At 43.5% G+C, this 24,334-nt stretch overlaps 1 protein-coding gene across 6 annotated transcripts in view; it reads left to right on the top strand.

Annotated features, from left to right (window-relative positions):
* Positions 1–24,334, top strand: part of RERE (arginine-glutamic acid dipeptide repeats) — a 204,028-nt gene that overhangs the window by 122,894 nt on the left and 56,800 nt on the right. For all 6 annotated transcript variants that reach the window (XM_027728783.2, XM_039390836.1, XM_039390837.1 and 3 more), the window contains 4 exons: positions 1,612–1,660; positions 4,347–4,471; positions 5,281–5,380; positions 13,477–13,575. In XM_027728783.2, the coding sequence (XP_027584584.1) occupies positions 1,612–1,660; positions 4,347–4,471; positions 5,281–5,380; positions 13,477–13,575 (373 nt within the window). The remainder of the gene's footprint in view (positions 1–1,611; positions 1,661–4,346; positions 4,472–5,280; positions 5,381–13,476; positions 13,576–24,334) is intronic.

Here is a 24,334-nt window from a genome sequence, read left to right on the forward strand (position 1 = left end):
ATTCTCATTGTAATTGCTCTCACCAATATAATTTAGCTTAAAACCTACAGTGCCTTTTAGTTTCCGTAACGAGAATTTTCTTTTCCGTCTGAAACCCATTCCTGGGGACGTGGAAGCAGTGAAAATTATGGAACAGCTTGTGTGCCCTGGCAGAGCCATGGGCTTTGTGCCCTTTTACAATCCGAGTGGGATGGAGAGCAGCCTGCCCAGCAGCTCCACTCAGCCCTGTCCTCACCTTTGGGGCAGGGGAGGGTGTGAACATCATCAGAAAAGGGTGATGGAAAGGCACACAGAACTGTTTCTCTCCACATTTCACGTGGGAAATGGTTGGATAACCCCACTGAGTTTCCGTGGGAATAGATGGGAGCAGAAGTCCCACCCAAAACTTTGTTTTTAACTTTGCAGTTCCTTACAGGATCCTCCAGCCCTGGTTATTAAATGCTGTATTTATCATATTCACTGGAAGAAATTGGGAGTTGGGGGGATATTTGGAGCGCTGGGGTTTTTCATATTTAAACTGAAAACAGCCCGATTTTTTGTGCAGGTACAAAACCTGCTGGTGCAGCCCTTGGCTGGGGTGCAGAACTGGAGCTGGCAGCCACTGCCCAGGCATGTTTTAGGTTTGACTTGCACTGACTAGCAGAGATGTGCACGGCTTTAAAATGAATCCTGGGAATAAAGGAAGAGCCATCAGCATTTTCTCTTGTCAGGTTCCCCTTCCTTCCTCACAGGGAAAAATTCTGACACCTTGTAGCTGGAAAAAAAACCTACCCTGGTATTTAATGTGTAACTTTGTAAATATAAAATTGATTTCCTAGTTCAATCATTCCTTTGCATAACCTGAAAACAAGAGAACAGTGTCAGATTGTGTCTCACAAAAATATGCATTTGGGGGGGAAAACATTTTGACATGTTCTCGTTGTTGTCAGGAGGCTCTTGGCATTATATTTTGGAGTGGATTTGCTTCCTAGGAAGGGTAACATTGCCAAAATATCAGGGCACAGGATGGAGTGTTACAAAGCCAGTGTTTATTCCTGTCTGACAGGTTCTCCTGAGTTGCCCTGGGTAAGGCCTGTTCAGATCCACACTTGGGCACTGGTGATTTACAGGTCAGAATGGCCAGTGAGGGGAAGTTGAACTTAATACACCTATTTAAACAACATTTTTGAAATGTTGAGGTGAAAGTGTTCATAAAGACATGATATTATCACATAAAAAACAGCCTCCAGTGACCTTTCTGGCATCAAGTGGGATTTAATGGTTTGGGCTGCCCAGTGGTGGTTTTGCTGAGGGATAATACTTGCCATGTTGTCTGCATTAGTTTGGGGTTGAAACAAGTAAAGGATCCCAGGATTTGTCCAGATCAGGAGCTTGTTGGAAGGTGACTCTGCATGGCAGGGTTTGGAGCTGGCCATGGGCAGGGACACCTCCTGCCAGACCAGCTTGCTCAGTGTACACCTGACTATATCCCCCCTTGTTTTCTTCATAACATTTATTTTTGCTTCTCTTCCATTTGCATTGGAAATGCAAGGAAAAGAAATGACAGAACGTGACCCTGAATTTTATGAATTGCAATTCTTTCTCATTGCTGGTTTCTTTTTTGTATCTTAGGAGGCTAAACAGTACCCAAGGTGAAATCAGAGTTGGACCCAGCCATCAGGTAAGGGGTTTTGTTTGTATCCCAACATCTGGACATGCTTTTGTCTCTTGATCTGTTCAGATGATGCTTATTTAAAATTACATCTGTTCAAACCCGGCGAATTTTTTAGAATCATCTTTAGATGACTCACTTTAGTGAGTCCTTTAGAATTCCTGAGCCCAGGGTTTTCTGACAGATGTTGATATATTGATGATTTTTACTAGCAGAAGTGCTGTTGGGTTAATTCTTGAATAAGATTGAAGCACTGTGAGATCTACTGGAAATTAAAAAGTGCCTTAAGTCGTTTGGATTGATCAAATAGGAATTGAGAAAGGTGAGTGTGTTCCAACACTGGGAAGGAGAATAAGGTTAAGACTGTAGTTGTGCCTGATATTTTAGTGCTAATTTGAGGGAAATCCTTCATAAGCAATGAAAATAATCTGTTCCTAAAGAGCATTAACATACAACTTACTGTGGTTCATGGAGCCAGATCTGTCACTGGGAACTGAATCCTCTCCTTTACTTGTAGAATTGACTTTGCACTGTCCAAGTACTGGATTTTCACATCCAAGTGATGAATATTCATTCAGACCCTTTTAAAAAATGTTGTTTAATAACAAGTGAAAGTAAATATTTATGTAACATTCTTAAGGATGTTTTGCTTCAGAGGAAAAACGTCCTTGGCAATTCAACCTGTGCTGTTCTTTTCCACAGTTATAATAAGAGCACTGTAAATGGTACCTTCAAAACAACTTTCATCTCAAATTGTCATCTAATATTTTGGCAGGCGTTAGTCACCTGTGCTGGAAGGTGTAATTACCAGATGCATTTATGGATGGGGGAAAAAAAAAACAGAGCAGGGAGAAGGTCCACTGATTTAGAACACTGTTAAATCCTTGCTTGCTTAATGCTTTAAACTTGCATTGTTCTCTCCCTCACCTGCTGAGCATCCGTGTACATCCTGACAAATGTCACCACTGAGAGGGTTCTTCTCAGCCTGGTAATTAGTGTAAGGTGTCATCTTAAGATCCAGGAATGGTTGATAGTGGTGGCCCTGGTGGGAAGTCAGGCTGAAGGTGGTATTTGCTGCTCTCTGTCCTGTGGTTTGATTCCGTCTGTGGAAGGTGTGAGAGGGTCTCCTGTGCACCCTGGGCTTGACTCAGGGAGTGGATATGGATCCACTTCCCTCCACCCACCTCAGTGAGCACAAAGGACATCCAGCAGAACCCAGAAACGACCCTGAGGTCCCCAGGGGGTAGTTTTTTATGAATCTCTTGCCTTCTTTTTCCTTAAACAGTGTGTGTTAGAGATGCTGGAGGCTGTTGTTGGGTTGGTTTTTACTTAGTGCACAGATACCCCCAAGTGTTGCCTGTGTCATCACAGCAAACAAGGACACAGTGAAGATAAATGTGCTGTGGAGTTGCAGTTCTCCAAATTCACCGGCACAGGAGGACAGAGGGTCTCTACTGGATGTTCTCCTGTGACAGCTCTTGGCTAATTAATGCCCTGGTGGTGGAGTGTCCCCATCCCTGGAAGTGTTTAAGGAAAGACTGGACGTGGCACTCGGTGCTCAAGGTCGTGATGGGTCCCATGTTGGACTCGGTGATCCTGGAGGTCTTTTCCAACCTCAGTGATTCTGTGCTCACGAGGAAGTTGCTTTTGGGAGTGACTCCAGTAATTAAGCACATTCCAAGGGTACAGGAGGCTGAACATGGATTTGTGCAAAGCCCCCCGGCTGCTGGAGCACATCGCTCCTCCAGCAACCTCAGCTGGGGATAATGCTGGCTTATCCTTTTCCAGAAGAGAAGTTCAATGACATATCCATTTTCCCAGGCAAGAAGTAAAATAAAGTACAGATTAAAGAGCAGAACATGAAAGACATCTGAACCTGTGACTTGTAATTACTGGTTATGTAGAAATGTTGCCTCTCAAATACGTTTAGCGTTGTAAGTATAGGAGGTAATTATAGGGCTTAAAAGCTGTTTCTGAAGAGGCTCTCAGCTATCTCATCTCATAGCAGTAGATGACTAAAGATGCTAATTGGGTCTCTGGATAGAGTAGTGTAATACTTATTTAGTGGCAGGGTTCATTTTGCTGAGCTATCTCGCTTTCAGGAAATGTCTTTGTTTCTCTTTAGAGTTTAAATGATTTACCGAGGATTTAATTTTAAATTTAGTATCACATGTGTGTGGTTTTTTTACTAATTTAAAGTGGGACACATATGGTAGCTACATTCTTGCCTTCTCTCTTATTAGTATGTTCTGTGAGTATGTTATAGCCTGGCAAGCAGAGTTGTAGCAGCATCTTTGTTACAAATGCAATCACTGTCTCCGAGGATAAATTGTCCATCAGTGTTTGACTTCTGTACAACAGAGGGCTGTGTTTGCAGTACAAAATGGTTTCCTTTCAAGCCCTGATATTTCTGCAGACATGCTTGGTCTGTGTGGTGGGCTGAGAAGTGCTGTTAACCTGCATAATTGTCAGGAAATGAGCTGCCCTTCTGGAGGAAGAAATGCTGAATAAAGGGAATGGGTTGGGGCTTGATGACCCAGTTTCCTGATAAACTTCTGAAAACTTGGATCAAGTAGCTTCACCACCTGTTGCCTGAGTATCTTCCATCTATGAGATCATAGTATTGCAGAGAATTTACAAGCTTCCTAACTTTAGGAAGAACTGTCATGTCTGTCTGAACCCCGTTTTTACCCAGGCCAAGCTCCCTGACCTGCAGCCCTTCCCTTCCCCGGACGGTGACACGGTGACACAGCACGAAGAGCTCGTGTGGATGCCAGGAGTCAACGACTGTGACTTGCTGATGTACCTGAGGGCAGCCAGGTAATTCCAGCCACGATCCTGCAGTGCCTGGGTCATGCTGGAGGGGGAATGTGGGGTGCTGTGTCCATGCAGTGGGATCCGATCCCTCCTTTATTCTCTTTCGGGATAATGGGGCTGCTGAAATGTATGTTTGAGACAAGAATGCTCAACAAGACATCTTTGCATCAGCTGTGGCTTTTGGCTTTAAAATGCAAAGCCAGCAGTGTGTGCTGGCATGATCCAGTGTGGGATGGGCATCGTGGAAGAAGGGAAGGAACTGCTCTGAGTGGAAGAGCCGTGACAGCACAGGATTCCTTCAGAGACAATGTTTGGAGCTCCAGTTTGCATTTCAGTTCCATACACATCTCTGGTTTGCCTGGTAGATTCACAGTAATTCAGAGTCTTAGTAAATTACTTGTAGCTTGCAGGAATTCAGAGATTGGGGAATCTGCAGTTCAGTTTAGTTTTTTTGACATAATAAAACTAAGATGACAGCAAAAAGTTTGCTGTCTCTGCTGAGACTGTTCTCATGTCTGGAGGTTGTATCTTCCTTAATGCTCATCAGGCTCTGGTACTACTGCAGTGCAGATTTTTAACTGATGAAACCCAATTAGATTGGATTTTAATTATGAAACAATTATTCCATATGCTGAGGTGACTCAGCTTTCCATAACCACCAGCATTCGGTGCCTCGTTCTCCTCGTTCCCACAGTATCACAAGGCCCCGAAATTCATGGTTTAAGCTGTAAATACACTCTTTACACCTCTTATGATGTGTGCATCAAAGAGCAGCTGAGGAATGTCAACTCTTTTGCCCTCAAACTCCACAGGAGCATGGCAGCCTTTGCAGGGATGTGTGATGGAGGATCCACAGAGGACGGTTGTGTCGCTGCCTCCCGTGACGACACCACCCTGAACGCCCTCAACACAGTGAGTACAACTCCTGCAGGGAGGAACAGCCTTCCCAGTTATTTCTGGGCTCCTCAGTGCATAAAAACTGGAGATAAAACAGATTTAGGGATCACAATATGAGGCTGATTGTAGCTCAGCGTTCCTTTCAAACCCCAACCCATTTTCTGAGCTGTGGAACTTCAGTGCTGAACTTTTGGGTGGTGCCTTTAAGGGGATCCCAGGGAATGTTCTGTGTGCTCAGCTCAGGTCCACCAGCTGGAATTGTGACTTTCTCAGCTGGCCCTTGACCCGGCTGTTGGTCCTTCCATTCAGTCCAGCCAGTCTGAAATGTTAACTGAGGTTCAAATGCCTGCATTCTTAACAGGGAGAATGTTCCCTGTGTTGCATTAGCTTATCAAAACCACTTGCTTTGGGGTTTTTTATTTGATTTCCACTCCTGTTTGATTTCGTGTGTTTCAGAGAGTGCATCAGTTTTCATCCTGCAACAGGCAGGAGTAAAACAGTATTAAGATCTCAAATGTTCCCCTGTAATACTAAGTAAACAGTGCCAGAACTTTCATTCTTGTTCAAATACACACACTTGAATGTGTAATGAGCTGAAATCCGAGATCAGATTCTGCACCCAAATTAAATCCTTCCCTGTTGTTCTCACTTTGACTTCTGCAAAGTCAGGTGTTATTTCTCAGTGCTTCCCAGAACTGAGGGGAGTGTAGAAATCCGAGTCCTTTGGTTCCTTTCCTGAAGGTTTTGTGTGATGCAGATTTTTATGCTGTTTGATCAGTGTTGCAGTTCAGTCTCTATTGCACATCCTCTTCAGGTTCTTACCTGTGTTCCATTTTAGTTCCTGCCTTTCCTTGGCATGGATGCCACCTGATCCTGCTGGCTCACCACTCCAGAGCCTGCTGAGCTGTTCTTTAACATCCTTCTCAGAGACTCAAATTCCTGTTAAGGTCAAAAATCATCAAAGAGCTTTTGGAATTGGAGTTTCTCTCCCCTTATCTATAATAAAAGACTAATGCAGAAAATTCATTTAACTTCACTGCTTTGCCATCTACTTTAATTACCCCCTTTAATCACTCAGCAGCCCGAGGAGCCTGTAGTTGCACTTGTAGAATTCTTGCTTCTGAATTAGATTAGTCCCAAAATATTTTGGTTGTGTTCTTCTAATTCTTTTCTCTTTGTATTGCACATCTATTTTAGAAAATACTTTCCTTGTCCACTGAGTTTTTCTAGCAAAGAGTTTCCTAATAATTAATAGTTCTGTCAGGGATATTTTAAGAAACTTTGACTTATTTCTGAGAACCTGCTTTTTGAAAGACTGACTTAAAACAGTTAAATTTGTTGTCCTGACAAAATGGCACCTCTTTTTTATCTCTCACTGTCTATTTAAAATGGATCAGATTTATCTGATAAATAATTTGTGAGACTCTTAACCTGCACTAAGTTGTGTTTTTGTTTAGAAATTATCATATGCAACCCAGAAGATGAATGTAAAAGAAACTGATAGGGTATGATTTCTTATTATGGAAATCCAATAAACTTCAGAGCAGCACTTCACATAAATCAGTCTTGACAAGCTCCTTTGCTGGTGTTTTATTTATGTAATAACAGGTGCTGCAAGCCCCTAGAATGATTTATTGTTAATTATACCAGATAGAAATGAAGATCACGGAAGGCACAGTGCAACATACAGACATATATATTTATATTTATATCTCAGCCTCATTGAAATGATTATTCACTTAACGTGCCAGGTAAAACTCCAGCTCCCGTTCCTTTGTTTGGCTGTTGGGATTTGCTGCCACATTTGTCACTGTAACCCTTAGGAAGGAAAGCAAGTTTTCATTTTGGAGTTTGTTGCCCTGCTGATGAGTTCTGAGGTTGGGCTGGGAGGGGGGGAGGAGGACACAGCAGCTCCTGCAAGGCTTTCACCACAAGATGTGGTGAGAAACGAGCTCAGAAAGTTCTGTGTTGGGAAGGTGGTGCCCCAGCTCTGCCAACCCGTGGGAAGGTGTGCCATGGTGAATGTTTACCCTCAGCCTGCTGCTGGTGGGTTGTGTGGGGTGAGAGCTGGGCTAAATCCTGGGGTAGCTCTTCCCCTCCCTCCCATCTCTCTGCCCGTGCCCTCAGGAGCTCTGCTTCAGCCTCAGATGTGGTTTAAGATCCTCTCTGTGTCAGAAACTCCTGACCTCAGTTACCCTTTTGACCTGTGCCTGCTGGTCAGAGGTTGTGCAGTTCTGTTCTCACAGATCCCAGCTCAAGGAGGAGTTAATTCACTGCTTTGTGCTGGGTTTGGAAAAATTCCAGAGTGCCATTTCATCCCCAGTGTTCTGCCTGACCTGTTGTTGTGATCCAGGAGTGAGGGTGAGAACCAGTTCTATGGAACAGAATCTGGGCATGCCCATGTGCAGACCTGGTGTTTGAGTGGAACCTCTGAGCTTTTGGGCATTTTGATGCCGTGATATTTTTACTGGGGAAATCAGAGCCAGCAACTCTCATCTGTCCTCACACAGGGAAAAAACAGCACCACTGCAGCTCAGGTACTACTACATGGAGGGAAGACACAACAATCATATGCTAATATTGTGTAAATCTCTCTTTACTAATAGTGTTGTTCTGCCTTCTCATCACACTGTTACATGGGAACGTGTCATTATGAGTGACAAACATGACAGTGTAATATCAGTTTAAGGAAATGCAGTTCTAACTCAGATGTCACCCAGACAAATTACTCCCTGTTTTAACTTGCCCTTAGACCAGATTTTCTTGTTCATTAACTACAGACAAGGTTGAAAGCATAAAAAAAAAATTATTTAAATATATGTTAGCATTTCTTATTATTACCAGTTTTCCTTTTGGATGAGTCTTAATTAACATTTACTCTCATGGTTCAAACGAGGTACTGGAGCACTTCAGGGGCCAGTGCTCTCTGCCTGGGCACGTTGGGAGATGAAGCCACCTCTAGTGCATGAGACAATTTGGCCACTTTGAATTTCCATTCATCCTTATCCTTGCTCTTAGGGGAAAAACTTCAGCACTTTATTTGCTAGATGAGTCAGAAAACCTTTCTACAGAAACTGTTGAAACAGGCAGATAAAAAGGGTCAAAAATGACTGCTGTGATTGCTTTTAAAGTTTTTGGGGAGTATGCAAAAATATTTGTGTTTTCTGGAAGTTTTTTTTTTAAGTGCTGTTTCAAGTTCTTGCCCTGGGTGTGTGTGGAGCACTGGCCATGCCTGCAGTGCCCCACAGCTGTTTTGCAGCTGGATTTTGGGCTGTTTGGCAGTACCAATGTGTGCAGAGTGGCTGCATCACAAATACCAGGCTTTTCAACCTTTATCAGTAGCATCTTAGATCATTTGGAAGCCATTGGAGCTGTTTAGATGCTTAAAAAAGGTTAGAACTGGGGGGAAGAGATGGAAATTGAGGGTTTGGGGTTTTTTTTTGTTTGGTTTTATCTGATACCCAACAAGACAAGAGCACCAAATGCCCTGGAGGGCCCCTTTGTCTTGCTGGGTATCAGCCAGGGCTGATAAAAATTAAATGGAGCATATTCCATTTTCACAGTAGGGCAAGATGCCCATAGCTATGAGGAATATCCACATCCAACTGAGATCTGTCAGCTCTGCTTCTGAAGGAAGTGGCCTGAATCACATTTTGTGTTAAATCAGGTGTTGGGTTGGAGTTATTCCACCCAAAGACGGGGCTACTCCAGCCACAGGGCAGGAATCCTCATCCTGCTTTTCATTTTCCTCATCTTTTCCCTTCTCTCTCATGCTGGGATGTGATTTGTCTGTGACCAGTGGTCGTTCCATGGAAGAACCAGCACTGGGACGTGGCGAACTCCGGAATTCCAGTGCTGCCCTGTAAATGCTGGATGTGGCTGTATCCCCACAAAGATGTGGCTGTATCCCCACAAAGATGTGGCTGTATCCCCACAAAGATGTGGCTGTATCCCCACAAAGATGTGGCTGTATCCCCACAAAGATGTGGCTGTATCCCCACAAAGATGTGGCTGTATCCCCACAAAGATGTGGCTGTATCCCCACAAAGATGTGCCTGTATCCCCACAAAGATGTGCCTGTATCCCCACAAAAGTGGGTTCTGACTGAACAATCCTTTCTGGGGTTGTTCAGCCTGGAAAAGAGAAGGCTCCAGGGGGACCTAATTGTGACCTTCCAGGACCTGAAGGAGCAACAAGAAAGATGGAGAGAGGCTCTTTACAGGGCCTGGAGTGCCAGAACAAGGGGGAATGGGTTCACACTGACAGAGAGTAGGGTTAGATGGGATATTTGGCAGAAATTCTTCCCTGTGAGGGTGGGGAGGCCCTGGCACAGGTTGCCCAGAGAAGCTGTGGCTGCCCCATCCCTGGAAGTGTCCAAGGCCAGGCTGGACAGGGTTTGGAGCAACCTGGGCTAGTGGAAGGTGTCCCTGCCCATGGCAGAGGGTAGAAGAAGATGAACTTTAAGGTCCCTTCCAACCCAAACCAGTCTGGGATTCTGTCATATCCAACTAGTTCAATAATACTGTCCCACCAGACAGCAGCAATTTTTCCTTGGAGAAAAGGACCCTGGAATGTAACTGTTCTTAATGGACTGCAATTATTTAACACTGTGCCATGAATGCAGCCCAACTCAGATGGGCTTTTCAAGGCAGCTCCTAATGACTGTAATTGCCAAAGGATGCCTTGCTGGAGCTGGAGCTGCCAGATGCAATGGCACTCTGAGCTAAAAAGGTCACAGTAAAAGGGACATTTAAATTAAGTTATAAATTACAATTGAAGAACAATATTTTGATGAGCAAGCCCAGAGATGTCAGAGCTGCAAGATGTAATTCATGGGTTCATTACAGCCCAGAGGTGCCTGACAGCTGAGCCGTGCCAGAGGAGAATTTATTTGCAGCATCACAGACAGGAATGGCAGCTCTGCTCGGGAGCAGGGGCTGGAAACCTTGTGGGAATGTGCAGCCTGGCTGGTAATAGGCCTTCCCTGGGCTCTGCTGTTGTTTAATGACTGCTGTAATAGAAATGAGGGGTTTGGACATGTGCACGTTCAGAGTTGTTCTTTAATCCTGTATTTTCTGGTTTAAAGCACCTCTGTGTCTGTTCCTGTTGGTGCAGTTGTGGGCTGACAGAAAGTCACAGTGGTGCAAAACAGAGGTGGCAGAGTTAATGCTGAAAGTGGTGATTCTGCACCTGACAGGACAATAACCCAGTGTTGATAGAAATACCTGGAGAAGTTCAACCAGAAGTTAATGAACCCAGAGGCAGTCATCATTAGCTGTTATTTATATGTTTGAATCTTGCCAATAAAGTGCTTAGATACATTAAATGACTGCAAGTAATAAGCAGAGAATGAGCCAGATTGAGACACGTAAATTTAATTCCAGCACTTAGAGAAAATATTTCTCCTTCCTGCTGCATTATCCTACTCCTGGCATTTAAAAACCTTTTTTTTTTTTACTTGCTAAAAGTAACATTTTTCAGGAGACTCTAAACCTTTATCAGGTCTGTTTTCACACGTGTGTCTTCTGTGTTAGGTGACTCTTCTTTCCTGCCTGTGCTGATGGATTTGGTGATTACTATATTATTAATACAATTACTTGGTCAGAAGTCAATGCTTGTATTTTCTGTCATTGATTTGGGACGGTCTTGGTGGCCTGTAAACTTTGACTTTTCTGTCAGGCCAGGCCATTCTTTCTGGGCTTGTCTGGTTGATTTTGTTTGCAGAGATGGAGCTGCTTGGGCAATTAAGGGCTGCCAGGGGAAAAAAAACACGTGTTGTCCTTGAGGCAAAATAAAGATGCCCTCCAAGTTCCAAAGAGGCTTTGGCATTCCTGGTGCTTGGGGAGGGAGCAGAGAGGGAAGGGAAACAGAAGCACCATTCTCTTCAACACTGTCACATTGCCTAAGTGAAAAATCTTCTGGGTAGTGCAATGCACAGGGAAACAAAAAAAAAATCCCAAACCATTTGCAAGGTGAGCTGGCAAAACAAACAGTGCTTTTTTGCTTTAAGATGGATTTGTTCCCAGTGCCGGAGTGCAAACAGGGAGGAAAATTAATGTGTACCCAGTAGAAAAGGCAATGTCTTATTTCCATGCCTGGAAGTGGGTATTGCAGATACCACAGGGGGCTTGAAACTTGGGTTTTTTACTTGTTTTTTTGTTTGTTTTTTGAAGTCAGTGGTGGTGGTTGAGCACTGCAGGCTCAGCTCTCTGCTCTTACCTGGGCTTAGATCACTTTTGGAAGTTGAAGCCTTGTTTGCTGTGGTCACTCTGCCTGTAATTCCTGCCCCAAGTACCTGCAGCTCCCCTGGAGGTGCCATCTGAAAGCTGAACATGAATAGAAATCCACTCTGGCTTAGTTTTCTTTCTTGTCCTCATTATATTATTCAAGCACTGCAGAAACACCCTGTTTACTGGTGTTATTTTAGTTGTTGGTAAGGGGAAAAAAAAGTGTGTTGAGGCCTCCAGTTAAGGAAGGTGAAAACACACTGTGTGTAAGGGCAGAGGTCTGTGCCCAGGAGTGACCTTTTATTTTTAGAAGTACTTCACTTCCTTCAAAATTCCCTTAAGTATTCAAAAATAAAGAATGCCCCAGTAACTTGGTGGAGGTGGAAGAGCACCTTCAGCAGCTCAAGATTTGTTCCTGGTGAGAGAAGATCTGAGCCAGTTTGTGTGAATTTAACCCATCCTGAATGAATTTCTTCTGGAACTCAGCTGGCATCATGTTCAGCCCCCTCACTGTGGCTTTATTTTTGAGAGGTCTGTGCAAAGGATCTGCTTTTATAGCTCCCCTGCTCCTCTTCATTTTGGACCCCAGTGTTCACTAATAATTGTTGATCCAGTTGTGTTCTGGGGACTCAGCTCTTCAGGTGTTCTGAAGGAGGCCCAAAACTATTGAACTGAGAGTTCTCCAGCAAATGGAATAAATGAGCTGTTACTTTTAATGCCTTCAAGTTCATGTGCAAGGGTTTGGTTATTGAAGAAAACAATGTGATTTCTAAGTGTTTTATCCTCCAAATGGATTGGCTTTAGAGACTGTCAAAAGCTGGTTTTGCTGAAGAGTTAAGACAAGAGAAGCAATATAAGGGCCCTGGTTTGGTGTTCCCTGCTGTAAAGAAACCTTTAGGGTCTCCTGTAGAATTCTGTGATGCTCATGAACGGCTCTGAAGGTTTGCTCTGCTCTGTCTGTGTTTAAAAAAACAACCTCCTGTCTGTGCAGAGAAGTTGGGATGCAGAGGGTATAGGAAGATAATTCAGTTTTTGTCATCCCAGCAATATTTCTTTTCTTTGAGAGCGTTTTCAGAAGACACAGAGCAAGCTCCTTCCTAGTCCTTCAGTGCTTAAAATTCCACTTGGAAGGCAGGACAGGCCCTAAATCTGCAGTTTCCTATCGAGTGAAGAGCCAGAGATTCTCATGGGCTCCATTAATACTTTTTTCCATGCAGTTGTTTTTCTACCCCACCCTGATTTTTCATGTCTCCTGTCTACTTTTGATCCTCTAGATACTGAATTTGGGGGAGAAAATCGGGTGCACTGTAGGCTCTGACTCTTGAAAGGGTGAGGTGAGCTTGGACATCCCTGGTTGCTCTCTATTGGTGTTTGTTCCCTTCCACACTTGTTTTCCAACACCATGGTGATCTTTGCAGTGCAATAAAAATAAAGGGAATTTTCTGGATGGGTAAACTCGACATCCCATGACTTGCAGTCCCTCCTGTGTGTTACTTTTTCCAGTTGATTTTACTGATCTGAGCAAAACTCGCTGCGTAAAATACAACTCCTTTTGAAAAACACTTTGTTGGAGCTCCTTATAATTTTTCTTGGAATTGCTAATGTAAAAATAATATTTTTTTGGTGAAAGTTTTCAGTGCTTTATGGGCTCCAACATTATCTGGGAGAGGTTTAGGAAGGAAAGGGAAAACATACTTGGTTTAATGGCGTTCCTTCTATAATAAAATTACCCCTCAGCCTGTTTAAATCTCACTTCAGACATCCACAGGAAAACCAATTAGGCAGAGAACATCTCACCTGGGCTCCCTATGGTGCTTTTTCTCCCAAATATCAGCTCCCTGCTAAATTCCATGGAATGATCTGTTTGTCTCCCTCCTTTTTTAGCTCCATGAAAGCAACTACGATGCTGGGAAGGCCCTGCAGCGCCTGGTGAAGAAACCTGTGCCAAAGCTGATTGAGAAGTGTTGGACTGAGGATGAAGTGGTAGGAAATGATTTATTCCCTCCAGCCTTTAAAGTTCATGTTGCTTCTCTTGCTTTCTTTTCTTTTTTTTTTTTTCTTTTTTTTATTTTTCTTTTTTTTAAAAAAATTTTTTTCTTTTTTTTAAATTTTTTTTTTTGTGGGTTTTTTTTGTTGGGTTTTGGTTTTTTGTGGGGTTTTTTTGTTTTGGTTTTGGGGGTTTTTGTTTGTTTGGTTAGGTTTTGGTTTTGTTCTTTGTTTTTCCTCCCCTAAAAAGGTTATCTTTATGAGCAAATAAAATGTGCTGCACGGGGTAAATTTTGCACAGGCCTGAGTCAGTGGGGCCTTGTTCAATGTATAGAACTTTATTAGAAAATACATAAAGATGGGTATACAAATGAAAATATAGACATGGGGATATAAATGAAAAATATATACATGGGTACAGAAATGAAAAATATATACATGGGTACAGAAATGAAAAAATATAGACCTGGGGATATAAGTGAAAATATACAGATATGGGGATATAAATGAAAAAATATAGACTTGGGGATATAAATGAAAATATAGAGACTTGGGGATATAAATGAAAATATAGAGACATGGGGATATAAGTGAAAATATAGAGACTTGGGGATATAAGTGAAAATATAGAGACATGGGGATATAAGTGAAAAAATAAAGACTTGGAGATATAAATGAAAATATAGAGACTTGGGGATATAAATGAAAATATAGAGACATGGGGATATAAGTGAAAAAATACAGACATGGGGATATAAATGAAAATATAGAGACATGAATATATAAGTGAAAAAATAAGGTACAGTGCAAGATAGAATTACTCATGGAAAAGTGATAGGAATGAATGGATGAATTTTTAAGGTGGTTAACTGATAAAGTATTTGAAGGCATGAACAAAAATAAAAGGGTTGTTTTCTTGTTCAGCTTCTATTAAAGTGAGATTGGTGTTATAAAACAGAGCTGGTTAACGGGGGGAACTTTGGGGGTCTCTTGGTGTTTTTAATAATTCAGGCCCTGGCTGGGGAGAGTTTTTGAAGCTCTTGTTTCTCTGTGAGTCTTTCAGGGAGTCCTGCAGTGAATTCGGGGGCTTTGCTCTCTCCTTGTGCAAACCTTCCTGCAGGAGCTGTGTCAGGGCTCAGCCAGGCCCCAGAAACCCGTGTTTGCAGCTGATTCCACGATCCAACAAAGAACCTTTGTGGTCAGGAGGCTGCCTGGAGTCAGGGAGGGAAGGAGGGTCATGTGCTGACACTGGCAGGGAAAGCCTGAGTCGCTCTTTCCTGATAAGTTTTACAGTTATCTCGTCGTAAAAGTGAGTTTTGTTTAGGGAACTGACTGTTGGAACAAACACTGGAGTGCTCTGCCCTGTGTTCAGGAAGTTTGTGTTCATATTTCAGCCCATTTTCTCTGCACACATTCATGGTTAAATTGTACAGGGCCAACACCTCCTTTTTTTTTTCTTTCCTGCGTAGATTTTTTTCCCCCCCCTCCTTGTTTTTTTCCATCAGCTGCACTGGGAGTGCTGGACCTGCTGCAGCTCAGGGGTTCTCAATGCTCAGTCCCTGCTAGATGAGAGGGAGAACAGAGCCTTAGGAATGGAAAAAACAAAGTTTATTGCAAAGTGAAACATTACTCCAGAAGTGCAGACTGTGAGCACAGAGCAATGATCACTGACTCTATAAATCATTGTCAGGCCCAGCTCATTTTATCATATTTGTTCTTGTTCTGTTCCATCCAAGTTTCCAGAAACACTTGGCAGCCCTCCAGCCTCAACAGAGCCAAAGATCAAACTGTGCTCTTATTTATAGCCAGCTAAGCTCCACCTGCACGGCTCCACAGCCTGTTTGTCCCTGCAGCTTGGAGAAAACTTGGGATTAAAGCAGCAGCTCTGCACTTGGGAGCGTTTCTGGGACTTGCAAGGGAAGTTTCCCTATTGTTGGCTCTTTGAAACGGAGGAAAACTCTTTCTGTGTGATCCACAGGCTGCTTAGGAATTCTATATTGAAGTGTTGTTCAGAAAATACTGATCTATCAAACCCAAAATCTGGCCAAACCAGTTAAATGTGGGTTTAACTGTTAAATTTGAGAACCTTAACTATGTGTGGCCCCTCCATCTCCTGGTGGCAAGTGATGAGCAGGAGGAGGCCTCTAATCCTGTGGTGGGCTGATAATCCAAGAGACACAATTCTGAGGGAAGTAGAAGACCCAGGTCCAATCCATGTCCCTGTTTGTGCTGGACTTAGAATTAATCTTTTCTTGTAGCCCAGCAAATATCTACTTACTTAAGTTTTACAACTTGGATAAATAAGCAGATCCCACACCTGGTACAGAGCTTTGGTCAGATAACCTGAACTGAGAAAGGCTTTGTGGCATGTGACCAACTCAAATAATCATCATAATAATAATGATGTAGGTCATAATAATGAAGATAATAGTGTAGCTCATGGCTTTTGTTGTCTCAGTTTTTCCATTCCTGCCTTTCTAATCCCATCATATTCTCCCCCTGCCTTGCCTGTGGGCCCCCAAAAAAGGTCACACTTCCCTTTTTGTTATTCTTAGTTTAATTTTCTGCCAGATTTTTAAGATGAGTGTCAGAGCTGTTGCAGGGAAGCTGTAAAGGTTGTGTGGCTGGGAAAGAAAGGAGTGTTGGGGCAACCTCCAGGAATTGGGCAGGTGGTAAAAGCCACTGCAGTGGAGCGTAGTCACATTGATTCAGGGAAAGAACTGGCTTAGTACAAAACCAGTTCTTAAAACTCCACACTTCCCAGAGCCAGAAATGCCCTGTGAGTTGGTTGGTCTGTGACTTGCACAAGGATTTTGGCCGAGTCACTTCTGCTGTGCTGGGTGATTCCTGTTGTTGATTTTGCTGTGCACATGATAACACCTTGTCCAGCACAGCCTCTGTGTATTCAGTAGCATTTCTGATATAACACTGTGCATCACTCAAATTTATTGAAAATGTGGTTCTTTCTCAAGTTTTTTTCACTTTTTCTGTGGCCTCTGCTGCCCAAAGACAAAACCTTTCTCGTCAGTTAGAACAGCTCTGCTGCCCTGTGACCAAACTGTGATCTAAGAGCTGCTTGGCAATATCAGACCTGATTAAAATAAAGGATGGCAGTCCTGTTAGTTTTACTGCTGCTGATGTGGTTGCAGAGGTTTAGATCAAATTAAACAGAGGATAAAATTGGCCAGTGATCGAATTACATGGAAGGCTTTGTAAATATGAAGACGGAGGTTTGTTGTCTCCCTGGCTTCTCCAAACCTATGGCTATTTTTAAACCCTTTTTTTTTCTTTTTTAATCCCAGTATGTAAATTCAGAGGCACAGTGTGAAACCCAGTCTTGCACACTGCCTGCAAAAGTGGCCAAAGCAACTTCTTTCCTGATGGGTCTAAATGCAGCTCTGAGAGCAGCTGTTTCCTGTTTGTCAGGGCTCGTTCTCCACCTGACAACATCAATTCCCAGCAGTGATTTGACGAGGAGGGGTTGGTTTCTCTTGTCATGCTCATGAATTTACTCCTGTGGACAAGTTGGAGCAATTGTCATATATAAAACCTTCTTTGGGCACGTTCTGAGCACTCCCCAACCCCGAGCAGCATCACCTGGTGGGATCTCCTGAGTGTAAGGCTGCAGTGTCAGGCAGGAGGCAGAGCAGCTTGGAGGAGGTGGGTTATTTGGGGAGAAGCCTCGGAGCAAGTCATGTGGTTTTGATCCAGCTGGGACCTTTTCCAAGCTCCCTACCACTGAATTCCATGTCTGGCACTGCTGGAGCGAGGTCAGGGTACCTGGGAAAAGGGGCACTTGATGTCACTGGGGTTTGTCTGACTTGGAACACACCAAGAGATCCAAATGCTCCACTCGAAGCAGGGGATGGCAGAGTCAGAGCACTGAGCTGGTGGCCACCTCAAAAACTGTCTCTTTTGTGGTGCCAGCAATCAGAAATCTTTTAATTTTGGGTGCCAGCAATCAGAAATCCCTCCCAAGAATGGAATGGTGCTGGTCCCTTCTTCTTCTCCAGTTGGAAATACTTCAAAACTGACCTGGAAATTGTGTTTTGGAACATGCAGACCTGGCGTTTATGGAGAATAAATACAGCAAACTTAACAGTGCCTGTGTTTACTCTGGTGCTTGCCCTGATTGCAGCATTTCTGGACCTTCTGCAGCTTCCAGATTTGGAACCATGATCATTAACTTCTTTCAGTTCAGGTTAAACTCAACGTCCATATTTCCTGGCGTGGTTTCAGTGGAAATATCTCCCAAGACAAATTGTCCTTACGAAATTTCCACACATCTTTGGGGCGAAAATCTTCTCTGCAAAATTGCTTTTACACTTCCAGGGATGTTCAGTACAATTCTGACCCCTGCGCTTGCCCCAGGTCCAAAAATGAGCTTCCCTTTCAGATCAATAACCTATCAAATGGCTAGAATTTGTAAAGGATGCCATGGTCACCTTAAGTTTTGTTCATTTAAATAGTTTTCTCCTCTGGCATTCCTGATGCATTGGAAGTGTGGAAGGAAACCAGCTGGTTCTGACTGTTCCTCACCCGCCAGCCCTGATTCCATCTCACCTCGTCGTCTCTTTGTCCAGAATGTGCTTTTTTCCCCCCCCTCTCTCTTTCTATCAAAACTACTAAAGAAATCAATAGGCCTTCCAGAAGAGAGAGAGACGAATCAGAACCAAAAGAAGCTCTAGTTTATTAGGTTTTTAATTAAACATGATGAACACATTTTAAATAACACAAAGGCCTTGGGCTGAGCTGCATCTAATCGAAACAGATTAAGTCACCCGTCCACACTTGGGTAGTTATTAATTCTGTTTATTTATGCATGCTTGCTGCAGGCAGGGCTTGTGCTGCTCTGCTGCAGCTTATTGCACAGGGATGCTTTTCCTGCATGGAATTGTGCTCCTGATTACCAGGCAGATGTTGATTATGAAGAGCTGATGGAACCGCCCCTGAAACTCAGGGCTGAGCCTCCCAAAGTTCAGGAAATCTGGATAAAACAACACTTCATTTCTTGGGCAGCTCTTCCTTTTCCCTCTGCACTTTGTTCCATCTCTTCAGAGATGTTGAATTCTCCGAGGGAAATTGCCAAGTTTTCCTTAGGAGGGTTTTTTTTTAACTTGTGCATCTCCGTGCAGAGCTGTCACTGACACCCTGTGACATCCCTGAGCACCAGCTTTTATCATGAAATATTCTGCCTTTTAAATATTTTACATTGCTCTTGATGTCGAGTAGTTGAGGTAAACAACCCTGATTCAAACAACCTCTTAAATTTATGTGCAGGGGTAGTTAATCCTTGCTGGTGCTAAACCTTAATTGGCCGTGTACATCAATTTACAAGTTCATAAATTTTAAAATATCCACACCTGGCTTCGGCTTTAAACTCATTTATCATAAAATACAAATGGAGATCTTTCTTCCAAAAAGGACAAGGCAGGGGAAAACTCTTTTCCTGATATGTTTGCAAGGGTTTGTAATCCAGCAGAGCAGGACAAGAAATTACTTATGCAAAGCCCACGTACTTACTTGCTTGGAATCATCTTCAGATGTCTCTCACCTGCCCTTTTTGGAGCATCTGCTCATGAAAACATTGTTTTCATGGCTTCCTCCTTTGAAGCCAAGCTCTTCAGATGTGCTGGAAGACAGAGCTGCTTACTGGGGCAAAAATGCCCTGAATTTTATTGACTGTTTCTGTGGCAGCTCTAGGAAATGGAATTCATGGCCAGGTTGAACCAGAACCTCTGGAATAGTCGAGTGGGGGGGGAAAAAAAATCATCAAGGGAGATTGGAAAAGCTGAGTGGCATTGCAGGGCTGCATCTGACTCAGGCAGTGGGCTTAGAAGGTTAAGATATCACTTACTGCTCAGTTTTAATGTTTTATGCACAGAAAATAAAACATTACAGCTTTACAGTGGAGGGACAGTTCCACTAAATTAACATTTTCTGGAACTTAGAAATCCAGCCATTTGCAAGTGTGTTAATCGGTGGCAGTTGGAATTTACTGAGCACTGAGATAAAAAGACCCACCAAATTTAAACTGCCATGGCCCAGTTGGGCCTGTACTTTAAGGAGAATAAATAAGATTTTAGTTCAAGCAAGTGTGGGAAGGTCTTGTCTGTAGCTTATTCTAAGAAGTGGAAAAGAACCATCAGCCCTCCCAGTAAAAAGTAACTGATGAGGGATGAAATTATTCTGCTTGAGGGGGGGAAAAAAAGTTGTTATTTAAAGGTTGCATAAAATTACAGTTCCTTAGCAGTTGGCAGGGTTCCAAAATGATAAGCTGCGGCCCAGCTGGAAAACACAAGGTGTATTATAGCCTGAAAAGGTGAACTTGGTTTCAACACAGGTTTCTAGATGAAAGATAACCATCTTTTTGCTTGTGATTAACTTGCATCAGTGTTTGATCTGAGCCCTTGTTTAGAGGGATCAATATTGCACATGCAGCACCGAGTTTATTGTCGAGTCCTTTCGGAAATAAGGCAGTGAATTAAAAATCAATTATACGTGCAGAAAAGTTTGTGTAGGGCAATCAATTCTGTCCTTTTAGTTTGCCAAAGATTCCATTGTTTAACCAGCTGTGAAAAGGAATGAATTTTAAAAGCCTCCAGCAAATGAGGGAGCCCAAATGGGGGGAGGGAGAGATTTAAAACAAAATTATTTCAGCATTTCATGTTCAGCAGAGGCTCTTCAGGGATAAACCTATAAATCCTGTCAGTGACCTTGGCTTCAAAATGGGTGATTTCACTGCTTTCCCTAATCTTGATCTTCCCCCAGCTGCCAGAGAAGTTGGTGTTTTCTTAACAATATATTTTTTTTTTAATTAATTATTATTTTATTTGTTTTGTTCAGCTGCCATACGCTTCTTGATTCGGGGTCTCTCTGCCTTCACGTGGAATATTTTTTATCTATTAAGCAACTCACCACGTTGCTGATCCCCCCCCAAAAAAATAACACAACAGATATTTCCCCTGGCCAGTTGCCAGGGCTCAAAGGGCAATTTCTGTGCGGGGACGGAAGCGAAACTCTCCACTCCAGCATAAACTGAATAATCCAGAGGTGCCTCCAGAAGCTGCTGGTTTGGTTTCTGGAGGGGGGGGGGTGTGTGGAAAAAAGGTCTTGTAATCCAGCAGTTTCCCTGTTGCCAAGGGGAAGGAATCTGCTGCCTGGAAGATTAATCAACGAGCCGGCGCTTGATTGTCGAAAGCGTGGGTTTCGTCTCCTTTTCAAGGGCATCTTCAAAACGGAGCTCCCGGCCCCTGCCCGAGCTCTCCATCATCTCTCCTGGAGGGAGAACGAGGCGCTGGGGGACCCCAGCGCTGGCATTTGTCGCCCCACAGGGCAGGGGGGTGGTTTTGTAAAGGAGGGGGGCCAAAAAAGCCGTGCCTGGCAGTTCCTTAGCAACGGGGCCGGAGTCGGGGCCAGGGCATGTCTCCCCACTCCTGAGAGAGGAGCAGGGGCTGAAACAAAGCCTGGGCCTTGGGAAGAAAACAGCCCAGCTGGTCCCTCTCCCTGCTCCCATCAGGTGATGTTCTGGTCACTGGCACAGCTCCTGCCTCCAACACTCTGACCTTTTATTCAGATTTTATCTGCCCGGAGATCCGGAATGTGGTTTAAATATAACAGCGTGTTATATCCTGTTCCTCTCCGAAAGGAAACTGAGTCATGGCCTTAGAAAGAGCAGCTGGAGGGATCCTCAGAATTCTGGATTTTCTGGGCTCAGTGCTTTTGCCACAGCAGGAAAACCAAGGGAGGGGTTGTAACTCATCTCTGGTGGTTGTGGTCAATCTTTCCCACCCCGTGTTTTTATTTTGGGGGTAGGAGGTTGTTACATCTTGATATAATTGTAAAACTGACCTGTTTACTCTCCCTTTCTTTGTACATAACATAATTTCCAGATTCTGAATTGAATATTCTCAGATAATCTGTATTTATTCACAGTGTAAGTGGCTTTTAAAAGGCTGATAGTGTTAATAAGATAACATTGCACCGTTTGCTTCCCGTTCTGAATGCAAATATCATAAATTACCTGGGGTAGATTTCTCGTGCTCCTTGGGGTGCATCACCCCAGCCTGTAGGATTGCCTGAGCTTCTCTATGCTTTTGAAAGGGATTTTATAATTTAAATAAGAGAAATGTTGGTCAGCTGTCTGTTTTCAGGTATCCTTTTGTTGTTGTTGTTTTGGAAATGCTATCAATAGAGTGATTTAAACTTAGATTCACCTTTTCTACTAGTTAAGGAAGGGTGACTGTTTTTTTGGCTTTTACTGATGGCAACATCCAGAGTTCTTGGGTTGATTTAAAGTTATTTCAGTCCTCCTGTCACTTCAGCAGTTTGGTTGGGTTTATCTGCCTTGCAGGTGGTAAGAAATTCAAATTATCTCCAGGATCCTTCCCTCCTCAATACCTAAAAGTGCAATTAGAATATAGTAGCAAAATAATGGTGAAGTGCTTTGATATTTTTTCCTGTTAAGTGTATGATAGAAATCTCCAGCTTCTTTCCAAGTAATTTTGGCTTAGTCTAAGGTGATTATAGGGAAAAGCATTTCCTTTTGTAATACTTCTGTTGGAATTACACTTTATTAAATACACAGAGCCCAGGAGTAGATTCCTTGATATGGCAAGTGGCTGTTTTATTTCCAAAGAGTTGTTTGCTGTCTGGATGGCAATTTGCTGTTCCTAACAAGATCGCTTTGAAAACACAAAAAAACCCCTAAAACAAAGCAAGTGCAGACAGATGACAAGCATTGTCTGCAACTTGACAAGATGATATTTCCTATTTAAATGTTTTTTCCCTGATAGTTTGGGTCTCTGCCTTAGCCTTGATTTGATTCTGTTTGAACACAGAGCCTGTCAGCCCAGAGAACCCAAACTTTTTGACTTTGTCACGAGATTCTCTGTGGTTCTGCCCCCACAGCTTGTCTGAGAATTACCAATATGGCCCAGTGGCCACTGCAGCAGCAAATGACAAAATGCTCTTGAAATTGGTGTGGTGACATAATTCCTATTGAAGAAGGGTTGATTACTGTCAGTGTGGATGCTCTGTGTGCTTTAGTGCTCAGGGCTTATCTCTCTTGCACAACAAGAATGCCAAAACACCCCTCATTTGCAAGCGCTGTTTGCATGATAAATTTTGTTTTTCTAATCTTCCCTATCAACGGCACCGATTTATTATTATTTTTTTTTAATCCTTCAGATGACATAAAAATGCATTTTAATGAAGCAAATTATCAGGCTTTGTCTCTTCTGTGTATAAGCAGGGCGGCCACATTCAATTAGGCTGAAAAATGATCATTTGTTCTATTACAGGCTGTACCAGGGCGAGTGGAAAACCACGATCCATCACCAGTTGCTCAGCTTCATGTTACTTAAATCACTTGCCATCCTGTCAGGGGCTCAGAATCCTCGATGGGAACCATTATTTAATTTAAGTTTGTGGAGGTGTCGCTTGTTTGATAATAGGCTGGTTCTGTAGTAGATGCACAGTGACTAAATATTCATCATTTCCTGCATCCATCCAAGAGCCCTAATTAGTTGTGAGGGTGGCAGTGCCAGTGGAGCTAATGATTATAGTGCCACGGGAAGGGTTTGACAGCAAATAAGGATTTGATCTGAAGGGAGACTCTGTAACCTGTAGCAGGAGAAGGTTCTTCCCCCAGAGGGTGGTCGGGCACTGAACAGTGGGCATGGCCCCAAGGCTGCCAGAGCTCCAGGAGGGTTTGGCCAACACTCTCAGGGACATGGTGGGGTTGCTGGGAGGAGCTGGACTTGATGGTCCTTGTGGGTCCCTTCCAACTCGGCATATTCCAGGATTCCATGAGTTCTGCTAGGGCTGCAAAGGCCTCGTTTCTGAGCCCGGCTCCCCCTTGCTCCCAGAGCCAGCTCGAGGGGTTTGGTGTATCTGGAAGGAAACTTAGATTTGAGTGAGGAAATGCCACCTTTTCCCAGTCACTGACCATGGAACAGTCACTGAGTGGCTTCACTTTTAACCCTTTAAGAGCAGGGTGTGGTTGGCAGAGCTGAGCCCCTGCAAACCCTGTCAGTGCTTCCCTCTGTGTGGGGGAGGTTCTCTCTTCCCCTCCTTGGTTAAGTGAAGTGTCAGATGTGTTGATCAGGCTCATGAGGGTGCACTTAAAAGCTGCTGCTCGGTGCTCCTTGCCCAGTGTTGTTTGTACTTTCATGTGCCTTGTGGTTTTGAATATATTGTGTTAAAGACTCAGTGCAGGAGCTTCTGGCTTTGTGGTTTTGCTTCAGCTTTTACTGACTGGCCTCTTGATATCTCACTTGTTCCCCTTGTGCTTGTTCCACTGTGGGTTTTTTTTTTCTATTCTTTTGTTCCTTTCCTCCTCCCCCCATCCCTTTCACAGCATCCCTCAGATTTATATGGCTTTTAGGCTACGTGGGGAGATGGATCATTCAGGCCTTATGCATTTAGAGGAGCTGATAAATAACGTGGCAGTGTATTCCCCTCCACTGCACTGGAATAACTTCCAATGCTCAAATCAAACATCCCATTTGCTACAAACTGGGGAAGGCAACAAGGGCACCTCTGGTTTATTAGGGTGCATATTTCATTTCTCTGTTGGGGAAGGTATTCTTCACTTCTGTGTGTCTGGGGAGGCAATTCCATAGTCTCAGCACCTCTTCCCCCTTGCCTCCTTCCCCCCAAATATCCACCTTCCCAGTTTCCCTTCCAGTGTTCACCTTTGTTGCAGCTGCATTTCTGGTCCTTCATTTTTAAATCTTATTATTTCCTCTCTTAT

This window comes from Pipra filicauda, unplaced genomic scaffold (genome assembly GCF_003945595.2).
Source record: "Pipra filicauda isolate LSUMZ 115617 unplaced genomic scaffold, ASM394559v2 scaffold87_size3191425_pilon, whole genome shotgun sequence".
Classification (NCBI taxonomy): domain Eukaryota; kingdom Metazoa; phylum Chordata; class Aves; order Passeriformes; family Pipridae; genus Pipra; species Pipra filicauda.